We start from the raw sequence: 18492 nt of genomic DNA on the forward strand, positions 1-18492 counted from the left end.
ATATAGCCGAAAAAATTAGTTTAACTTTATTTTCTCTTTTTCCATTCACACTTTTTAAATTATTATTTCTCATATTTTTACACTAAAAAATGAAAAAAAAAAAAAAAGAATAATAATCAAAGACGTCAAAAATAATCATGTGTGAAAAAGAGAGTTTTTGGCCAAAAACATCCTTAAACTATACCTCAAACTTAAACTACATCCTTAAAGTACTATTCTTAGCAGAAAACATCCTTCAAGTATTTAAAGGTGAACAATTTTCATCCTTCTGTTAGATATCGTCAAAAAACTAAGGGTACCTACAAAAGCATGAGCAGTTCACGTGACTATCAACAAAAAATTTTCTGCATAATTTCACTACTTGCTAAAAATAGTTCCTGCAAAAAATATTAAAAATCTTAGACACTATTGCTTACGGAAACAAAAATGTTTTGAAGGTGTGAGGATACATGATTTGCTCTTTTTCTCATTTAGTAACGGAAAGAAACTGGATAAGAACACATTGGAGAAGCGGAAGCCTCCAACAAACGCTATTTCTAGCATATTCAATTGAGAAGAAGCATATTTCAACTGATTATATTTTTAATACCAAATTACATGAAAAATAAATGAAAAAGAACCATCAAATTAAAATTTTTTGCATAATGATAAACTCAATTACCAAAAAAGTTCGCAATAGAATTTTAGGCGTATCTTAGAATAATAATTACGAAGGGATGACTTGATTTTTGTGGAATCTGTTAGTTTTCTGATAAATTCAAGCAGAAGGATGAAAATTGTTCACTTTTAAATATTTGAAGGATGTTTTCTACTAAAAATGATATTTTAAGGATGTAGTTTAAGCTTAGGATATAGTTTAAGGATGATTTTGGCCAAAAACTCGTGAAAAAGATCATATATACCCCTACATTAAAAAAAAAAAATCACTCGTTAGATTAATGGATATATATGAACCATTTTTGTAAAAGTAGGGTATACATGAGTTATTTTTATAACGGCAGGATATTCATATTTTTAATTATTTTAAAAAAAATTCTAATGATTTCAGAATAAAATTGTACCTTTAAAAGCTTTCAATCACCAAAGTAATATCACATATCCAGAAAATTTTATCAAGGAAAAACATCAAACTCAGCCACCAAAGAAATACCACATACCCAGAAATTTTTACTAAGGAAAAACATCAAACAAACAACGTAAAATATTTATACTCGTTGTTGTGCATCCTAGAAGGAAATGAACGGAATGCTTGGTTTGGAATCTGTATTGGTATAAGATAGATTTACTTTGGTTAAGCCAAAATAGCTTTTAAAATTTAAAAAAAGAATGAGAAAGCTAAACGGGATTTAATGTTGAAAATTAAGCACAAAAAAGAAGTGGAATTGGATGTTTGTTCCACCAGTAGCGATTATCGTGCATAACAAGTGAAACACATTAATCGTGCAAATTTAATACCTGTCAACATGAATCACTTGCATAATTAATCTAATTACACAGTGAAATTATTTCATTATATTTGAAATCGCACTTGTTAAGAAACTAATTTTTGAACGAAGACATCTTCAAATTAAATACGACAGAAACAGTTGTCCATGGAAAAGAAAAGATAGATATAATAAGTTGTGCAACAACAAACTTACGAGCTAGTATCCTAATCAACAACACAAAATGATCAAAGTAATTATCCAAACAGATGATGATAAATGCAAAACAAAACTTTCGCAGATCCAATTGAGCAGGTTAAATATTTGCTGCCATCTCAAACATGTCTTACAGCTTGTCCTCAAACTCGGATAGAGGGGTCATCTGTTCCTTCAAACCCTTCCTCTTGCGGATATCAAGGACGAGTTGATTAGCTTGTGAGCCAACTTCCAATGGGTCGGATGACATCATTTCCCAATGATCAAACACACATTGTGGGAAAGCTTGACCGGAAGTAGCAGCTCTCAAGGTACCTGAAAATCCAAAAGACTCAACGACAGGAAGGTAAGCCTTGATGTTGTAAAGAGGGGTTCCTGGCCTCTGCATCTCCTCAAACACGTGTCCACGCTTCTGGTTCAGAACACTATAGATACCACCGAGGGCTTGCTCTGGAGCCTGAATCTCCACAAGGTAAACAGGCTCCAACAGACGGGGTTTGGCAGTAAGCTGAGAAGCATAGATAACCCTCCTAGCAGTGGGAATAACTTGGCCACCACCCCTGTGAATAGCATCAGAATGAAGAACAACATCACAGACTTCAAAGCAAATACCTCTCATGTTCTCTTCAGCCAATGCACCTTCCTTGGAAGCCCACTGGAAACCAGCAACAACAGAATCCTTAATTTCATTCAGGTACTGAACTCCCTTACACATATCCACCACCATATTGGGACCAGTTGTCTCAGGACCAAAGCACCAAATCTTCTTTGCAAGATCTTTGTCCCAACCAAACTCCTCAGCCAAGATCTTGGAACGAACCTTGGGGTCATCCCTAGGGCCAATGCGTCCATCATCAATAGCCTCAGCAAGCCCTTCCTCCATTGGTCTAGCCTCCATGTACAAACGGTTATGCTTGTTAGGAGACTTGCTCATCACAGTTCGAGTAGACTTCTCAAGGACTGTCTCACGGAATGACACAACAGGATCAGATTTTATAATTTCAGCACCGCCCATAAAGTCATCCTGCAAATCCTTCAGACAGATTTCAAGGTGGAGTTCTCCAGCACCAGCAATAATATGCTCTCCAGACTCTTCAATAGAACAAACAACCATAGGATCAGACTTAGCCAGACGTTTCAACCCTTCAACAAGCTTGGGAAGGTCAGATGCAACCTTGCACTGAACAGCAACACGCACAACTGGTGAGACAGAAAACTTCATTGCTCTGATCGGGTGGGCATCGACTTCCTTTTCATTGGTCAATGTTGCATTCTTGGTAATATATTGATCCAAACCAACCATGGCAACAGTGTTACCACAGGGAACATCCTCAACAGTTTCTTGCCTCTTACCCATCCAAATAACAGTTCGCTGGATATTCTTAACATATAGATCCTTCTTTTCACCAGGAACATAGTTAGGACCCATGATTCTAACCTTCATACCAGTACAAACCTTCCCAGCAAAGACACGACCAAAAGCAAAGAACCTACCCTTGTCAGATGCTGGAATCATCTTGGATACATAAAGCATAAGTGGGCCTTCTGGGTCACAGTTCCTGATGGCATTGGCATAAGCATCATCAAGGGGTCCTTCGTACAGGTTTTCCACACGGTATCTTTGAGCTGTGGAAGGAGATGGAAGATGATATATCATCATTTCCAGAAGAGCAGTACTTGCGGGAAGCCAGGTCTGCATCACACGCTTCATCAGTGCCTTGCCCATTAAATCTTTTTCATCAGATTTCATGGTTACACCAAGCTTCTGCAACATAGGCCAGAGCTTATCTTTCTGATCATTCATGCAAGTGTTGATAATCTGCTTGATTGGCTCATAGCAGAATTGAACAAACCCACGCTTGCATGAAGCTGTTCCGGAGTTTTTGGTGGTCCACTTTTTGGTGGCAGGGTCAAAAAAGTTCTCACCCCACAGCCTTTCCATCATCTTAGACTCATCAACACCAAATTTGGAAGCATACATCTTGGCAAAATTGGTGAGAGTGAAAGCCCACCCATGCAACCCAGCGGAGAAAGCAACGGTACCTTTCTCAGGATAAACCTGAACATCACCAAGAAGGGGATCCTCATATGTAGCCATGATAACATTAGCATTCTCAATAACTCTTTGGAATGTCTGATAGGCCTCCTCTCCATCAACCTGAAGTTCAAGGAAACACCTGTCCATCTTGTTAACTGTCAAGACAGGACGAATCCTTTCACCAAGGGCCTGACGGAGTACAGTCTCTGTCTGGACACAGACACCTTCCACACAATCAACCACAACAAGCGCACCATCAGTAATACGAAGAGCAGCAGTCACTTCAGATGAGAAGTCGACGTGCCCAGGTGAATCGATGAGGTTGATGAGGTACTCGTTCCCATTTCTCTCTCCCTTGAAGTTCCTCAAGGATTCATCAGTCATCTCGTAGTAAAGTGAAATACCAGTGGACTTGATGGTGATACCACGCTCAGCCTCATCAGCACGTGTATCTGTCATCCTGACATCACCTGCAACTTCCTGAGCAATGATACCAGCAGCCGCCACCAGAGAATCAGTAAGGGTAGATTTTCCTGTCAAGTTGAATATATTGCAGGATTAGAAACTCCAGCTCATCATCTGATAGTTAAACCATAGATGATACACTATTATCAAAGTATCTGTTCCATGGAAACAGCAGAGGAGAAGAAAACTAATGAAACAATATTAAGCAAATTGTACCACCCCAAAAGCATGTAAGGTGTGTCAAGATTGATTCCATGTGATCACAATAGAGTTCCATTCTCATTTGACATGGATAACAATATCACAAGTAAGAATTTAGAGTTGACAATAGTAGTTAAGTTGCTTACCATGGTCCACATGAGCAATAACAGACATATTACGAATGTTATGCTTGAAGTCCATAATCCTCCTAAGCTCTTCAGCCGTGAACTTCACCATCTTGAATGGCTGTTAATGTAACCACAAATTACTTTTTGTTCCTGCCATTTGACACACCAACAAATATTAAACATCAACCAAAACACCCTTAACAAGTTGAAGTTTATTCAAAAGATATCTAATTGTTAGACTTATAAACAAGGAGTAATTCTGAAACAAAATATAGTGTACAACTAAATCAAAGTACCATTTCATGTCAGGCTTATTACACAAAGCAACAATACAAGCTAGTGAAACAAGATATGTGCAGAACAAATATACAAGTAAATGCCTGTATGTTCCAAATTAACGAAAATAAATAAGCAATAATAACTTGGAAAAAATTGACATCTAACTATCACATCAAGCAACTTAATCATTTATAGCTCTGTTATATCCAGAGCAAAAATAATAGATTGAAATATTAGTGACAATTTAATGAGCCAGATACTAAAAGCTCTCACGATATTTATCATCTGGCGTAAACATAATTCTTAAATAGATTAAGGCAATCCGCAATATGATGTCCACTCAAGGTTTAGGTTATGCATATCCCTTCATAAAACCCTTACATATACCATAACAATCTTATTTTGAACAATATATCTATCATCAGAAGAGTGGCCACTGATTTAGTTGCTACTAGTTAACACCAGGTCTTCGTTATTCGAAGGTTTTAGCCATAGATCTCTATTCTAAAACGTTCTAATAGCTATTTGTAACCTGACTTTTTAATTCAAGATGTAAAGCTAGAAGCATTCACAAAGAAAGAAAATAAGATGATTACTGTGATGTTATTCAATAGATAATCTAAGGAAAATGACTTGATACTGATAACTGGTAAACAACATAGAACGAAGAAAGAGTTTTTACGAGTCAATACTAGCTATTACGCATACAAGGACATGAAAACGGAAGATGAAGATTGCTATGAACAGAGATTATACACATCAAAGCATGCGAGAAATGGAAATGAGAGGAAAGGACTTACAGTGCAGAGAGAAGGAGGCGGCGAGGAGAGGTCTTCTCTTTGCAACACTAAATTTTATGCCCTCACGCTACTAAGGGTATTTATTTTTCTAACACTCCATCTATGGGCCGAAATGATGGACTAATTGGGGCCTAATACTTTATGGGCCTTGTTCGACTGTTACAGACAAACAGTTGGGGGAGTATTTCATATTACACTGTAAAAAAAAACTTAAGAATCTCATAGTGTAACGAGTAAAAAATTTACATCATATCCCTACTATTTTTCAATTTACAAATTCCTTCTTAAACTTGTTCCAAAAAGTCACTTGCATGCTTAAACTATTATAGTAATCTATTACACACGTATACAACTCAAAAGTGAATTTTTTTACCCCTTAAAATTGGCATGTAAAACAAAAATAAAACATAAGCGTGTCAGTTTGAAATTAAAGTAAAAAAAAATAATTAGAATCATTTTTTCCACCCCCACCCCCACCCCCACGCATTTTCTTCTTCACATCCCACCCATTGTCTTCTTCTTCATTCTTTGTTTTTATCACACTTCTTTATTTTTTAATCACAATCTTAAAGCATAATTTTTTTTTATTCACAATTAGGTTGATTCCTATAGATCTATTAGTGAATAATTAGTTGATTGTTTCTATTATTTCATTTTATTCTTTTTACTTTGTTAAAGAAACTTTGGTTGTTAATCAATTTTTGGGTTTGATGGTGATGACAGCTTTATGGGTTGGGTGGTGATGGGTGGCGGGTGGCCAAAATTAAAAAAGGTAATTGAAGGTGGTGAAGAAGAAAAAAATCGATATTGATAATGGTGGTGGTGATATTTGATGGTGGGTGACAAAGAAGAAGAAGAATTGAAGGTGATATAGTGGTGGTGAAGAACAACAAATCGATAGTGAAGGTGGCCGGATATGAATTTTCCGGTGAGATGAGAATTGAAATGGGTGGATTTAGTGATGAAGAAGATATAATTATTAGAGAATTAAAATAATTAACTAGGAATTAATTAGAGCAAAATATAGTTAACAAAAGAAAAGTTAATTAATAAAGAAAAGAAAACAAAAAATATATAATTTTTGACATGAAGTTGATGCAGCACTGATGTGACAACGAGTGTAATACACCACATACTGTGAGAGTGGTGCTACACGTCTCAGGGTGGTAATAAATCCACTTTTGAGTAGTAAAGGTGTGTAATAGGTCACCATGATAGTTTAAGCGTGTAACTGACTTTTTGGGACAAGTTTAGGAGGGAATCTATGTCTCCCCCCCCNCCCCCCCCCCCTAAAAATGTTGCTATCCAGATACATCCCATTCTTCTGGATACATCACATTTGATACATTATACAACTACTTTTTTGACATTAAAAAGGAAATTAAATATAAAATTAAATGTCAGTTCCCCAAATCATACAAATCAAATTGATGTCAATCTCTCCCAAATAATAGGTCCAAACAATTCAAATTTCAAATTTTCTTCTCTCAAGTCTCTCCCAAATCGTAACAGATTCAAAAAAAAAGGTCGACAATTTTATATGGTTAAAAAAATATATGAAAAATGATATACACTGATTTAGTTATAAAACAGTGTTGCGGATACTTAACAACATGCGATACATCACAACTATGAATATGAATATGATACAAACTGATTTTGTTATAAAACATTAGTGTCAATGTATCAACGGTAATATTTGATAGTGTCTACATATATATAGTCTTCTAGTTGAATAAGGTTGGGCGTATGTATCTGATAGTAAAATATAATGAAATTTGTAATAGTTGTGTATCCAATACATAACTATGAACATGATACATACAAATTTGTATTTCAATAAATTAGGGTTATGTATCAAAACTAATATTTGAAAAAGATATATTGTACAGATAAAATTATAATGTATCTTAAATGAAAAATGAACGAATTATACATTAATTTAATAATCAAAACCAACTTAGACATTAAAAGATAAAGCAACAAAAACTCAAAAAAAAATCAACAATTTGATCTGCTAAAAGCAAAAAAGAATGATGAAGAAATCCTTCCACACTTTCTCCTTTGCTTTGTATCAATTCTTGTAACTTTTTTCACTTACAACGATGACGATGTCCCATGGATCTCGACTCAAAGTCCTTACCAAAGCCACCACCAACTCTTGATAAAATTGTAATGTATCATAATGATGAAACGAAAGCATTATGCATTAATTTAAGAAACAAAAGTACCTAGTTACATTAAAAAAATTGAACCCGTATGTATCAGAAAAGGATGAACAACAAAAAGTCAGGAAAAAATCAACAATATGATCTGTTGAAACAAAAAAATGATGAAGAAACCCTTCTATGTTTAAGATCGTGAATTTTGCTAACATGATTGAGTTTTTTAGGTTTCCATTGTGTATATCCAAGATTTATGGGTTAAGTCGTAGTTATGAGATCCGACGAAGAATCCAATTAAGCGATCTGGGTTGGATTTCCAGATGTTGAAAGCGAAGTTTATTGAGTTTGTATTGAGTTTGATGTCAACGTCACAAATGAAGACGGAACACGTGGTGATGGATGGGTGAGGGTGGAAATGGAGGTTGAGGCTGGAGGAAGGTTGACAGAGGATAGTGATTGGTGTAGTGGAGGAGGAGGAGAGGGAGAGGTTTTGGGAGAGATCTAAGAAGATTTGTGGTAGAGTTGAAAAAATGGATGAGATAGTCTTTTCAATAACTTGCAATCGATAAATTGGAAAGAGAAAAGATTTGAAATTCAAAAATAGAGTGATGGGGATAATTGGTAATACCATGGAATGATTTTAGGCATGAAAAAAGGGAAAAAAATCGCAAGGTGATAGTTTTTAGTGATGCATCCAGAAAAGTGATAGAAATTGTAGAAAAGAGGGATTTTTATAAATTTTTAGAATGGTAGGGAATAATAGAAAATATGGTAAAAAAGAATGTGTAGTTAGGTAATTTTTCCTATTACAATGCCTTTTGGAGATGATAGTTTTTTGAGAAATTGTTGTATATAGCTATAGTTTCGTGTTCCTTATTATGAAACATAGGGAGATTTTGATTTGTTATGAATTGTAGTAGCATTCTGGTTTCAAAACGTAGCGGAATATATTTCAATCATACACATAGTAATAGTGAAATACACTATATCAACACACATTATAATAGTGAAATATATTGTATCTCATATTTGATAAGTGTATCCACACGTATACAATATATCTATTTAATTGTATTTGCACGAATGATAAACATATTAGTGTGTATCTACTATTAACTATTAAACGATCACAATATTTTATAATTTTTTAAAACTATTGCTATTTCAGATAAATATAGTCTTAATTTGTTGTGTAGTGTAATTTATTTTATGGCAAATACTCCCTAGACTTTTCTCTTTTTTCAAACTGAACATTTTAATTTGGGTAAAGGACAATTTTAGTCCTTAAGTTATGTAGCTTATTTGGCTTTTTATTTTTTTATTATTCAACTAAATGCATTTGACTTCTAGTTAAATTAAGTGTGTTGTTTTAATCTAATCATTAATGAAAGGCCGCCTAGGTTAATAATTGTTCGTAACAAATTTCCTTATGCGCTAAAAATTAACTGCAAGCAAAATAAATAAAAGAAAATGTTTTTTTTATTGATGAATCGGTGTGAGTACAATTCTATTGTTTTCTTGAATCTTCTCTCCTAAGCTTCTCCAAGATTCGAGGGCCTTCAATAGCGTACTTCTCGAATTGTTGGATGATGTAGACTTCCTTTAGATGTTGTTGATCTCCGGGAACGTCGAAAAGCGCTTCATCGTTCAAGTCGATCTCCGAAAGAACTCTGTTGATCACTCCTTCGAATAGCTATGTAGTTGATGTTGTAGCTTTCTCCAATTCCAGAATGCTTGTTGAAGAGTTTTCTTGATGCCGTTAGAATGTCATGTCCATCCCCTATTTATAGTTGTGGGGGTGGACAAGGTTGCATATGATTGGCCAAAGGATGCCATTTTGACATTTGGCATGTTGTGATTGGTTCTTACACTTGAATGAGACTACCACCTCATTTGGATACGTGGCATCACCTTATTGGTCCTGGATGCCTAGTCATTGTGACATGTGGCATGATTTTGGGCTTCAAGGTGAAATGAACCTTGTATTTGGATTTAATAAGATGGACTTATTTATTTGTAAAGCCCAAATTAATCATTCAGCCTAAACGAACATGGATTTAATTCAATTTTCATATGAATTTAACCCAATACAATTTGTGTCTACAAATGCCCCTTACTTTGAGACTTGTCGACGTGTAGGCTTGTCGAAGTTTGGCGACAAGACTTGAAGTATTCATGAATGTGTTTTCATTTTTTGAGACTTGTCGACGTGTAGGCTTGCCGAATTTGACGACGAAAGTTAAAGTCTTCATGAATGTGTATTCATTTTTTGAGACTTCTCTACGTGTAGGTTTGCCGAATTTGACGACGAGGGTTGAAGTCTTCATGAATGCATTTTCATTTTTTGAGACTTCTCTACGTGTAGGCTTGTCGAATTTGACGACGAGAGTTGAAGTCTTTATGAATGCATTGTTGAGACTTCAAGAGTATTTGTTTCTTGTCGTCGCATTCTAACTAGGTCACTACAAATTATTTGTTTGTAGTGATCTTAATTTTTTTTAAAACATTCTTGCTCGACAACCACGTGGACCCTCTATATTGATTTCAAATAGATGGGTCTAGTGAGTAGTAACATTATTTTTCCGTGAAATCTTCCTTGCAAGGTGTAAAAAAAACAAGAAGATTGATTGGATTTTGAATCAAATAAAAAAAATATTAATTTTCCTTTGGTATCCAAGTCAATGAAGATATTCTTCTTTCCTTAACTCTTTGGTCCATCCTTCCATATTGGTGTGACTTCAAAATGGACATGGAATATCTCAACCCAAATCAAATTTTCTTCTTCCAAATTCACCTTATTATGCCTTTTAGAAGGATTAGAAATCTTTCACAAGAATCCCTATATAATCCTCTCCAATGCATAAAGAATTTCATCACACAAAATTCTAGATGCTGCAAAAAAATAAGTTATCCGAGTGTATTTAACTGTTCAGTTGCGACATCACTTGTTTTTATCAAATCGAGAGACATAGCCTCCATCATATCTCAAAAGAAACTTCAAGCAAAGTACTCTTGCTACTTGCTCAGGTAACTTAGAATCTTGTTTAACAATAACCCATTTTGATGGTTCAGCTTTGCGCACTTGTAGTGTAAAATTCATTTCTAATTGTAGAAAAATTGAAATTGCAAACCGTTTGATTTTTCCAAAACTAGAAACACGGAGCTATAACATAGAAAAAAATCGCTACCAAACTTCTATTCCATTGCTATAGTTTTTATCTTCAATGTTGAATCTGCTTCTGATTGACAGATTTGTGCATCCGTAGTGTAAAATTCATTTCTAATTGTAGAAAAATTGAAATCGCAAAGACGTTTGGTTTTTCAAAAACAAGAAGCATGGCACTACGACATATAAAATATTTGTAGCCAAATTCCTCTTCAATTGCTACAGTTTTGACCTTCAAGGTTGAACCCGTTTCTGATTGACAGATTTGCGCATCCGTAGTGTAAAATTCATTTCTAATTGTAGAAAAATCAAAATCGCAAGCCGTTTAATTTTTCCGAAACTAGAAACATGGAACTACAACATATAAAATATTTGTAGCTAAATTACTCTTCAATTACTACAGTTTTAATTTTCAAGGTTGAACTTATTTCTAATGGTCAGATCTTTTTGTCTTTTGATTACTCCAATTGTGTTTTCGCTAATGTAACTCCTTTTTCTTTTTTTTTTCAAAGTCACGTTGTGCAATCTTCATTTCCAGTAGCGACAATGGACTTTAGTGACTGAGATGCGCCATACCCTTGCCTTGAGATTATGGAGAACAAGCAACATTCACGCGCCAAAGTTCTCACCTTGAAAGTTCATCCTCCGGTGATCGGCACTTTCCCACTTGTTCGAAAGACGCTGGACACATCTCATCATCTCCCAGAGTGGTCGTCAACAAAAATGAAGGATGTCACAGACAATTTCTCCGGCAATATCACAACTGAAAAAGTTCTCCTCTTGAAGTCTTCCACTCATCAAAATGTTGTTGTTGCCATCCCTCCTCGTCGTGATGAGAATCTTAGCAGTTGGCGTGTTCCTTCTTTCGAGTTTGGTGAGGCTTGCTATACGTCTGGCTATTGGGAATGGGTAGAAGATGTGCTTTCCCATTGCAAGGAGTCTTTGGATAACATCAAGACTTATGATGCTATCTTTGCTTCAATGTTCACATATGACCATAACGAAAATGATCTCCAGGCCTTTTGCGAGAATTGGCGTCCATCCACCAGCATGGTCTCTACCTTCGTTTGAGAGTTATCTATTTCTTTATGGGATTTGAGAACCATTAGAGGTCTTCTAGTTCATGGTTCCTTTTATGATGAAGTTATATCCTCGGCTAAGGAGTTGACACAAGTAGATGATCAAGGGAAGTCTTTTCTCCCAAGAAGCTGCTCCTTCTTGATTTCGGCATTCTACCGACTTACCAAAGGTGCCATTGACGAAGTCTCCTTACGAGAATGGACAAAGTTTTGGTTTAGGGGATCGAGAAAATATGTTGAGCCTTCACTAAGGACGTCTAAGAATCGTACAAAACAAAGGATGAATCATGATCCTTCTGAAAATATTGACATGAGCTTTCTGCCTGGAACCGAAGAAGAGAATGCTCCTTTTGTCGAGCTAGGCGTAGAAGAATCATTTAGAGATGAGACTTATCTGGCAGCTTTTCTTTCATGTTGGCTTTGCAAGTTTGTTCTTCCTAACAAGAAAGTTGATTTTATTCGTGCTAGTGTCTTCAAAGGTTCAAGCTTGATGGCTCATGGAGAAATATTTTCTTTGGCGATTTCGATCCTTGCAAGCATTTATCATGGCCTCAGGGATATATCCACTTCTTCAAACTTGGGTGCTTGCAACACATTACTTCCCATTCATTATGTTTATGGATGGATAGGTGAGTATTTTGAGACCTACTACCGTATTACCCGTCCTTAATGAGGTGTGTGAATGTGATAGATTTCTGGAGAAAAGATGGCAAAATATTTTGACCTTGTTGACGCTTGCAAGTTATTTCAACAAGTGAATGTGCATAACCTCCACAATCTAGCCATGCTACAAGGAAAAGAGCTACATATTGATGATAATGGAAAATTGTCCACTTCCTGGAGCAATTTTCTTATAGGCCTTTGCTCAAGTTTTGTAATTTTGAGGCTGGATGATGAACTGATTGTGGAGCCTTATAGGCCTCACTGATTCAGTCGACAATTTGGATATTGTCAAGATGTTCCTGGTGCACTCATAGCGAACCATTATGATGGTTCACTGCTAGCTTTGATGCAACTATGGGATTCATGTGTTCATCTTGGAAGTATAACTCATAAAAGTACAACATATGTAAAAATCACGGCCAAAATCTTTCCAGATTAGTACATATATATTTTCAAAGTTAGCTCAAATTCTGCCTTGCTCAACTCTTTAGCTTTGAGCAACTTTGGGAGAAAATCAATAACTCAGCGTATGAGCCTCGAAATGATATGATTCTTGTTCTATTGGAAGCATAACTCAGAGACGTACAACATATGAAAAAAATCACGACCAAAATCTTTCCAGATTAGTAGAGATATATTTTCAAAGTTAGCTCAAATTCTGCTTCGCTAAATTCTTCAGCTTTGAGTAACATTGGGAGAAAATCAATAACTTGGTGTAGGAGCCTTGAAATGATGCGATTCTTGTTCCGTTGGAAGCATAACTCATAGACGTACAACATATGTAAAAATCACAGCCAAAAGATATCTAGATTAATACATATATATTTTCAAAGTTAGCTTGAATTCTGAAACTACGAGATCATTGTTTCATTGTGAGGAGCGCGTCTATGGTGTGAAATCCAAAATTCGATGTAAGAGTGGTGAAACTATGAGTTTCTTATTTCATTGTAACGAGTGCATCAAGAACAACACTATTTATAGAAGTTACAACAAAATTCATTCCAAATTGATGAGGATAAATTTTTCAAGTTGACTCAACTTTGTTCGCTCTTTACAACAAAAAAAAATACTTGTCTCTTGAGCTTGAGGTGTTCACGTCATGATCTTTGCGGGTACATCATTTCAACATAAGTAGGGCTTTGATCCGAAGGGTATTCCAATTTGGTGTTGTAGGTACAGATGCCCCTAATTTTGAGTAACTTACTTAAGCATCATTGAATTACACAAAATTATCTCTATTGCAAGCAAAAAAAACTCAAGTTGAATCGCAAGTCGCTTGATCCAATTCCAATGAAATTCATCAATCTATCGCATATAAAAAATTTAAATCAAAATTCATTTTGAATTGATTAGATTAATACCACTCGAAGTTGACTTTCAAATCTAGCATGTTTGATATGCAACTTTGAACGATCATAGTAGAAGATCCATAACTCGATGTAGGAGTTCCAGTATTACGAGTTTCTTCTTTTGTTGTGGAGAGGAATTCAAGAACTTCAATGTGTGTAACAATGAAGATCAAAATCTTTATGAATTTTCACAAATAGGCCTTTGAAGTGCTCAGATCAACTCCAAAATATGATATATTTTTTTAGCTTTGAGTGGCAGTGGTAGAAAATTCATAACTTAGCGAAGAAACGTCTAAATCACAAGCTGATTTTTACATTGCGAAGTAGACGCCAAGAACTGCAATATATGTAAAATCATGGTCAAAACCTTCATGAATTTTTACAAACTCGCCTTTGAAGTCAAGATGCCTTGCTCAACTCTTCTCTTTTGCTCATCAGTGACACATTTGAACTCACGTGTTAGCTACATAATTTTGAAGAGCTAGTGTGAGGATCATGTAATGCCACCAAACCCCCTTCTTTTTTTTACTCATTTGACTGAGCTTAGAGTGATTACTCCAAGCGCCTACGTACCTCCGTGAAGAGGATAAAGTCATATCGTAGTTTAAGATGATGAATTTTATTTATTTTATTTCAGTTTTTTTTGCCGTACATAGTTTATACTCTTACGGGCCAAGATTAACATGTAGTTTATGCTCATACCTTAAGGAGCGTAGACGACCTTCATGGGAAGTATTGCTTCAGAAACTTGTTGTTAATTGGACCAATTCTTACACCGTCTTGGTCTATAATTTTGTAAGCGTCACTTGAATATTCGTATTTCCAGTGGCGGATCCAGGATCTTAGGCTTGTGGGTGCTCACTTCTCTTATTATAAAGTTATTATAAATGCATTGTATAACTGTATAAGTGTATAACTATTTAAACGTTATAGTTAAAAACTCTTCATTTCTTAGAAAAACTAAGAAATGAAGTCCAAATTTTCCTAGCTTCTCTTACCAACTATAACTAATAATTTACTCTTGCAAGCTTTCCTCGTTTATTTTTATGTTAAGGAAATGAGCATTGCACAACCATTAAAAAATTCATCACCTATACTATTACGAAATTCATTTTTGATGTACTTCATGGATGAAAAAGCTCGTTCCACAGAAACAGTAGCAACACGAAGAATGAGAGTCAAATTGATAAGCAAATAAACATGTAGCCAAGTTTGATGCAGATTTGACTTCACCAATACTTTAGCAAAGTCACTAATTCTCTTCAAGTTGAAGAACCTCTTATCAAAATTACGAGCATAAACTATAAAATTATCACTCTAACAACTGAGATCTCGAAGCTTATTGCTATCAAACTCATTTTTATAATATTCGGTCAATATCATTATCCTGTTCTTATCAAAACCACCAAATGAACTAACTGAATTCAAGTTAGTCATACCAAGAAGTAAGTCACTACTCACAACATTAAAACAGTTATTAAGCTCTTGAAGATGTAAATTAATAAAGACATAACAAATATCAACACGCAAATGATGAGAATATATAACATCAAGAGATTTACGCTTGGACTTTCTTGGAAAGTATCTACCATTAATGAAAATGTAACATCAAGAACTGCTAATTGCCGCTAAAAATACACATTTAGCAGTAATTAAGCTATTATCGTTAATTAATTGTCGCTAAAGGTTATTTTTGTTTTTGTATCTATACATATTGATACATAATTTGCAAATAAAATTTTAAATGTTATATCAAATGTTGATCACCTACTGTTAACTCACGAGTCAGGCAAATCAGTCTTTGATAGGGGTGGGCAAAATCAGTCCAATATTCATGATTCATCTAATTCATTTATGTTTGGATAAGTTAATAATCCGCTTATTTTATTATATGGACTCATTTGATCTGTTTATTTCATCCCAATTTAAATTTGGGCTAATATAATGCAATTCAAATTGATTCATGAGAAATTACAAATGTCTTTTTCAAAACATTCAAATATAATTTCTCATGAATCAATTTGAAATGCATTTTAATATGATATTATAAATAATAATTTATTTTATGTACAAGAAAATACATGATGTGAATGAGAGATATGTTTCTAAAGATTACTAAGGCTTCATTAATTAATTTTCAAGAATGAGATCTAACTTCCAACCTAAATTATGTAGTGTGGTCAAATCCAGCTAAAAAAGACTATGGAAGAACATTTATGAATGTTGTAAAAAGTTGAGATCTAATTATGAAAAATGTATAATTTATGGAGAAAAAAATGGGTTGCTGCTGGGGAGAATCGATCCCTCGACCAACAGCCACGCACGCATGACTTTTAAGACCGGGCCCAGAGCCAAAGCACCCATCAGTGCTTTTGTTCAAAATCTTAATGGGTGCTTATATCTATTATATATTCATTTTTGCAGATTTTCTATATAAATATACAAAAAATTTGTCGGGGTGGGTGCTCGAGCACCCGGCATGCTCTACGTAGATCCGCCCCTGCGTCTTTCACAACATACGCCCTATCCCATTTTGATGTAAACTTGTCACCGATGCGTTTGTTGAGGATTATGGGTCTCCTGACTGCTAAGACCAAGTCTCCCACTTGAAATGATCGAGGTCGCACTTTCTTGTTGAATGTTCTCGCAAGTCGAGCTTAATAACACTCCAAACTTTGTTGTGCTTCCAATCTCTTCTCATCCAATGCTTCCAACTCTGCTAGACGAAGTTGAGCGTTACTTGCAGTTATAAGTCCCTCTTGGATTGCTATTCACAATGATGGAATTTGCTTCTCCAGTGGAAGGACTGCTTCTACGCCATACACCAATAAAAACAGAGTCGCTTGCGTAGCTGTTCTAAAGGTTGTACGATATGCCCACAAAGCTTCACCAATTCTCTCATACCAGTCCCTTTTATTCTTTGTAACTACTTTCTTCAATAGGTTACCAAGTGTCTTATTAAAAGCTTCAGCAAGACCACTGGCACGTGCATTGTACATTGAAGGCTTATGTTGCTTAAAATTGCACTTCTCGCACAAACTACTCATGAGTTTATTGTTGAAAGGTGTTCCATTATCAGTAACTATACATCTTTGTATGCCATATCTAAAAATCATGTTTGCTTTGATGAAATCAACAACATTTTCCTTCTTTACCTATTTAATGGCACAACTTCAGCCTATCTAGAGAAATAGTCAGTGGCAGCCAAGATATATATTTGTCCTTTTGACGACTTTAGAAGAGGTCCAACAACATCAAGTCCCTATGCATCGAAAGGCCATGAGGCTACAGTTGGATGCAGAGCCTCTAGGTATTAATGGATGTGGTTAGCATGGAATTATCACGCTTGACACTTCTTTACATGCTCTAAGTAGTTCATTACCATTGTTGGCTAATAGTAGCCCATCATTTTGATACAAAAATGAAGTTTAGGCCCTGATTGGTGTGCTCTACAGTGCCAGAATGTGCATCTTCCATTGTTTGTTGAGCTTCTTCTTTATTAAGACACCGCAAGAATAGTCCTTCATAAGAACGACGAAATAGTATTCCCTCGTGAAAGATGAATTGCGGTGCCCTTCTCTTTATGTCTACTCTTACTCGTGGATCCTCAAGCAGCCTTCTATGTTCAAGATACTAAATCAATGGTTTTCTCCAATCTTCATTTTCAACCACTTGAATGGATATATGGTGGCCTTCATTGATTTGAAGATGAATACAACTAGGAATAACCCATCGATGATATACGTGCACCTTTGTTGTCTCATTTTCTCCGAGTGCCATTGTTGTTGCCAAGTTAGCCAAAGCATCCGCCATGCGATAATTCGCAATAAATTTTCTTATGCGTTGAAAATTAACTTCAAGCAAAATAAATAAAAGAAAATGTTATATTTATTGATGAATCGTTGTGAGTCAATTATGTTGTTCTCTTGATTCTTCTTTCCTAAGATTCTCAAAATTCGAGGGCCTTCGGTAGCATACTTCTCGAATTGTTGGATGATGTAGACTTCCTTGAGATGTTCTTGATCTCCGGGAACGTCGGAAAGCGCTTCGTCGTTTCAAGTCAATCTCCGGAAAGAACTTAGTTGATCACTCCTTCGAAGAGCTATGTAGTTGATGTTGTAGCTTTCTCCAATTGCAGAATGCTTGTTGAAGAGTTTTCTTGATGTCGTTAGAATTTCATGTCCATCCCTATTTATAGTTGTAAGAGTGGACAAATTTGCATATGATTGGCCAAATGATGTCATTTTGACACTAGGCATGTTGTGAGACTACCACCTTATTTGGATATGTTGCGTCACCTTATTGGTCTTGGATGCCTAGTCACTGTGACATGTGGCATCAGTTTGGGCTTCAAGGTGAAATGGACCTTGGATTTGGATTTAATATGATAGACTTATTTATTTGTAAAGCCCAAATTAATCATTCAGCCCAAATGAACATATATTTAATTCAAATTTCGTATGAATTTACCCCAATACAATTTATGTGTCTACAAATGCCCCTTACTTCAAGATTTGTC

At 35.4% G+C, this 18492-nt stretch overlaps 2 protein-coding genes across 2 annotated transcripts; both read right to left on the reverse strand.

The window, feature by feature from the left end:
* Positions 1-1553: 1553 nt before the first annotated feature.
* LOC125878529 (elongation factor 2) lies at positions 1554-5583 on the reverse strand. The gene is made up of 3 exons (XM_049559805.1): positions 5552-5583; positions 4491-4622; positions 1554-4211 (listed from the first exon to the last, which is right to left on the reverse strand). Exons 2-3 carry the CDS (start codon positions 4579-4581, stop codon positions 1771-1773), a joined length of 2532 nt encoding a protein of 843 aa, XP_049415762.1. The 5' UTR covers positions 4582-4622; positions 5552-5583; the 3' UTR covers positions 1554-1770.
* Positions 5584-16744: 11161 nt separating this feature from the next.
* Positions 16745-17786, reverse strand: LOC125842940 (uncharacterized). Its single transcript, XM_049522213.1, has 2 exons — positions 17724-17786; positions 16745-17128 (listed from the first exon to the last, which is right to left on the reverse strand). The coding sequence occupies exons 1-2, from the start codon at positions 17784-17786 to the stop codon at positions 16745-16747; spliced, it is 447 nt and encodes a 148-aa protein (XP_049378170.1).
* Between the last annotated feature and the right edge of the window lie 706 nt (positions 17787-18492).

The sequence above is a fragment of the Solanum stenotomum genome, chromosome 10 (genome assembly GCF_019186545.1).
Source record: "Solanum stenotomum isolate F172 chromosome 10, ASM1918654v1, whole genome shotgun sequence".
NCBI classification, from domain to species: domain Eukaryota; kingdom Viridiplantae; phylum Streptophyta; class Magnoliopsida; order Solanales; family Solanaceae; genus Solanum; species Solanum stenotomum.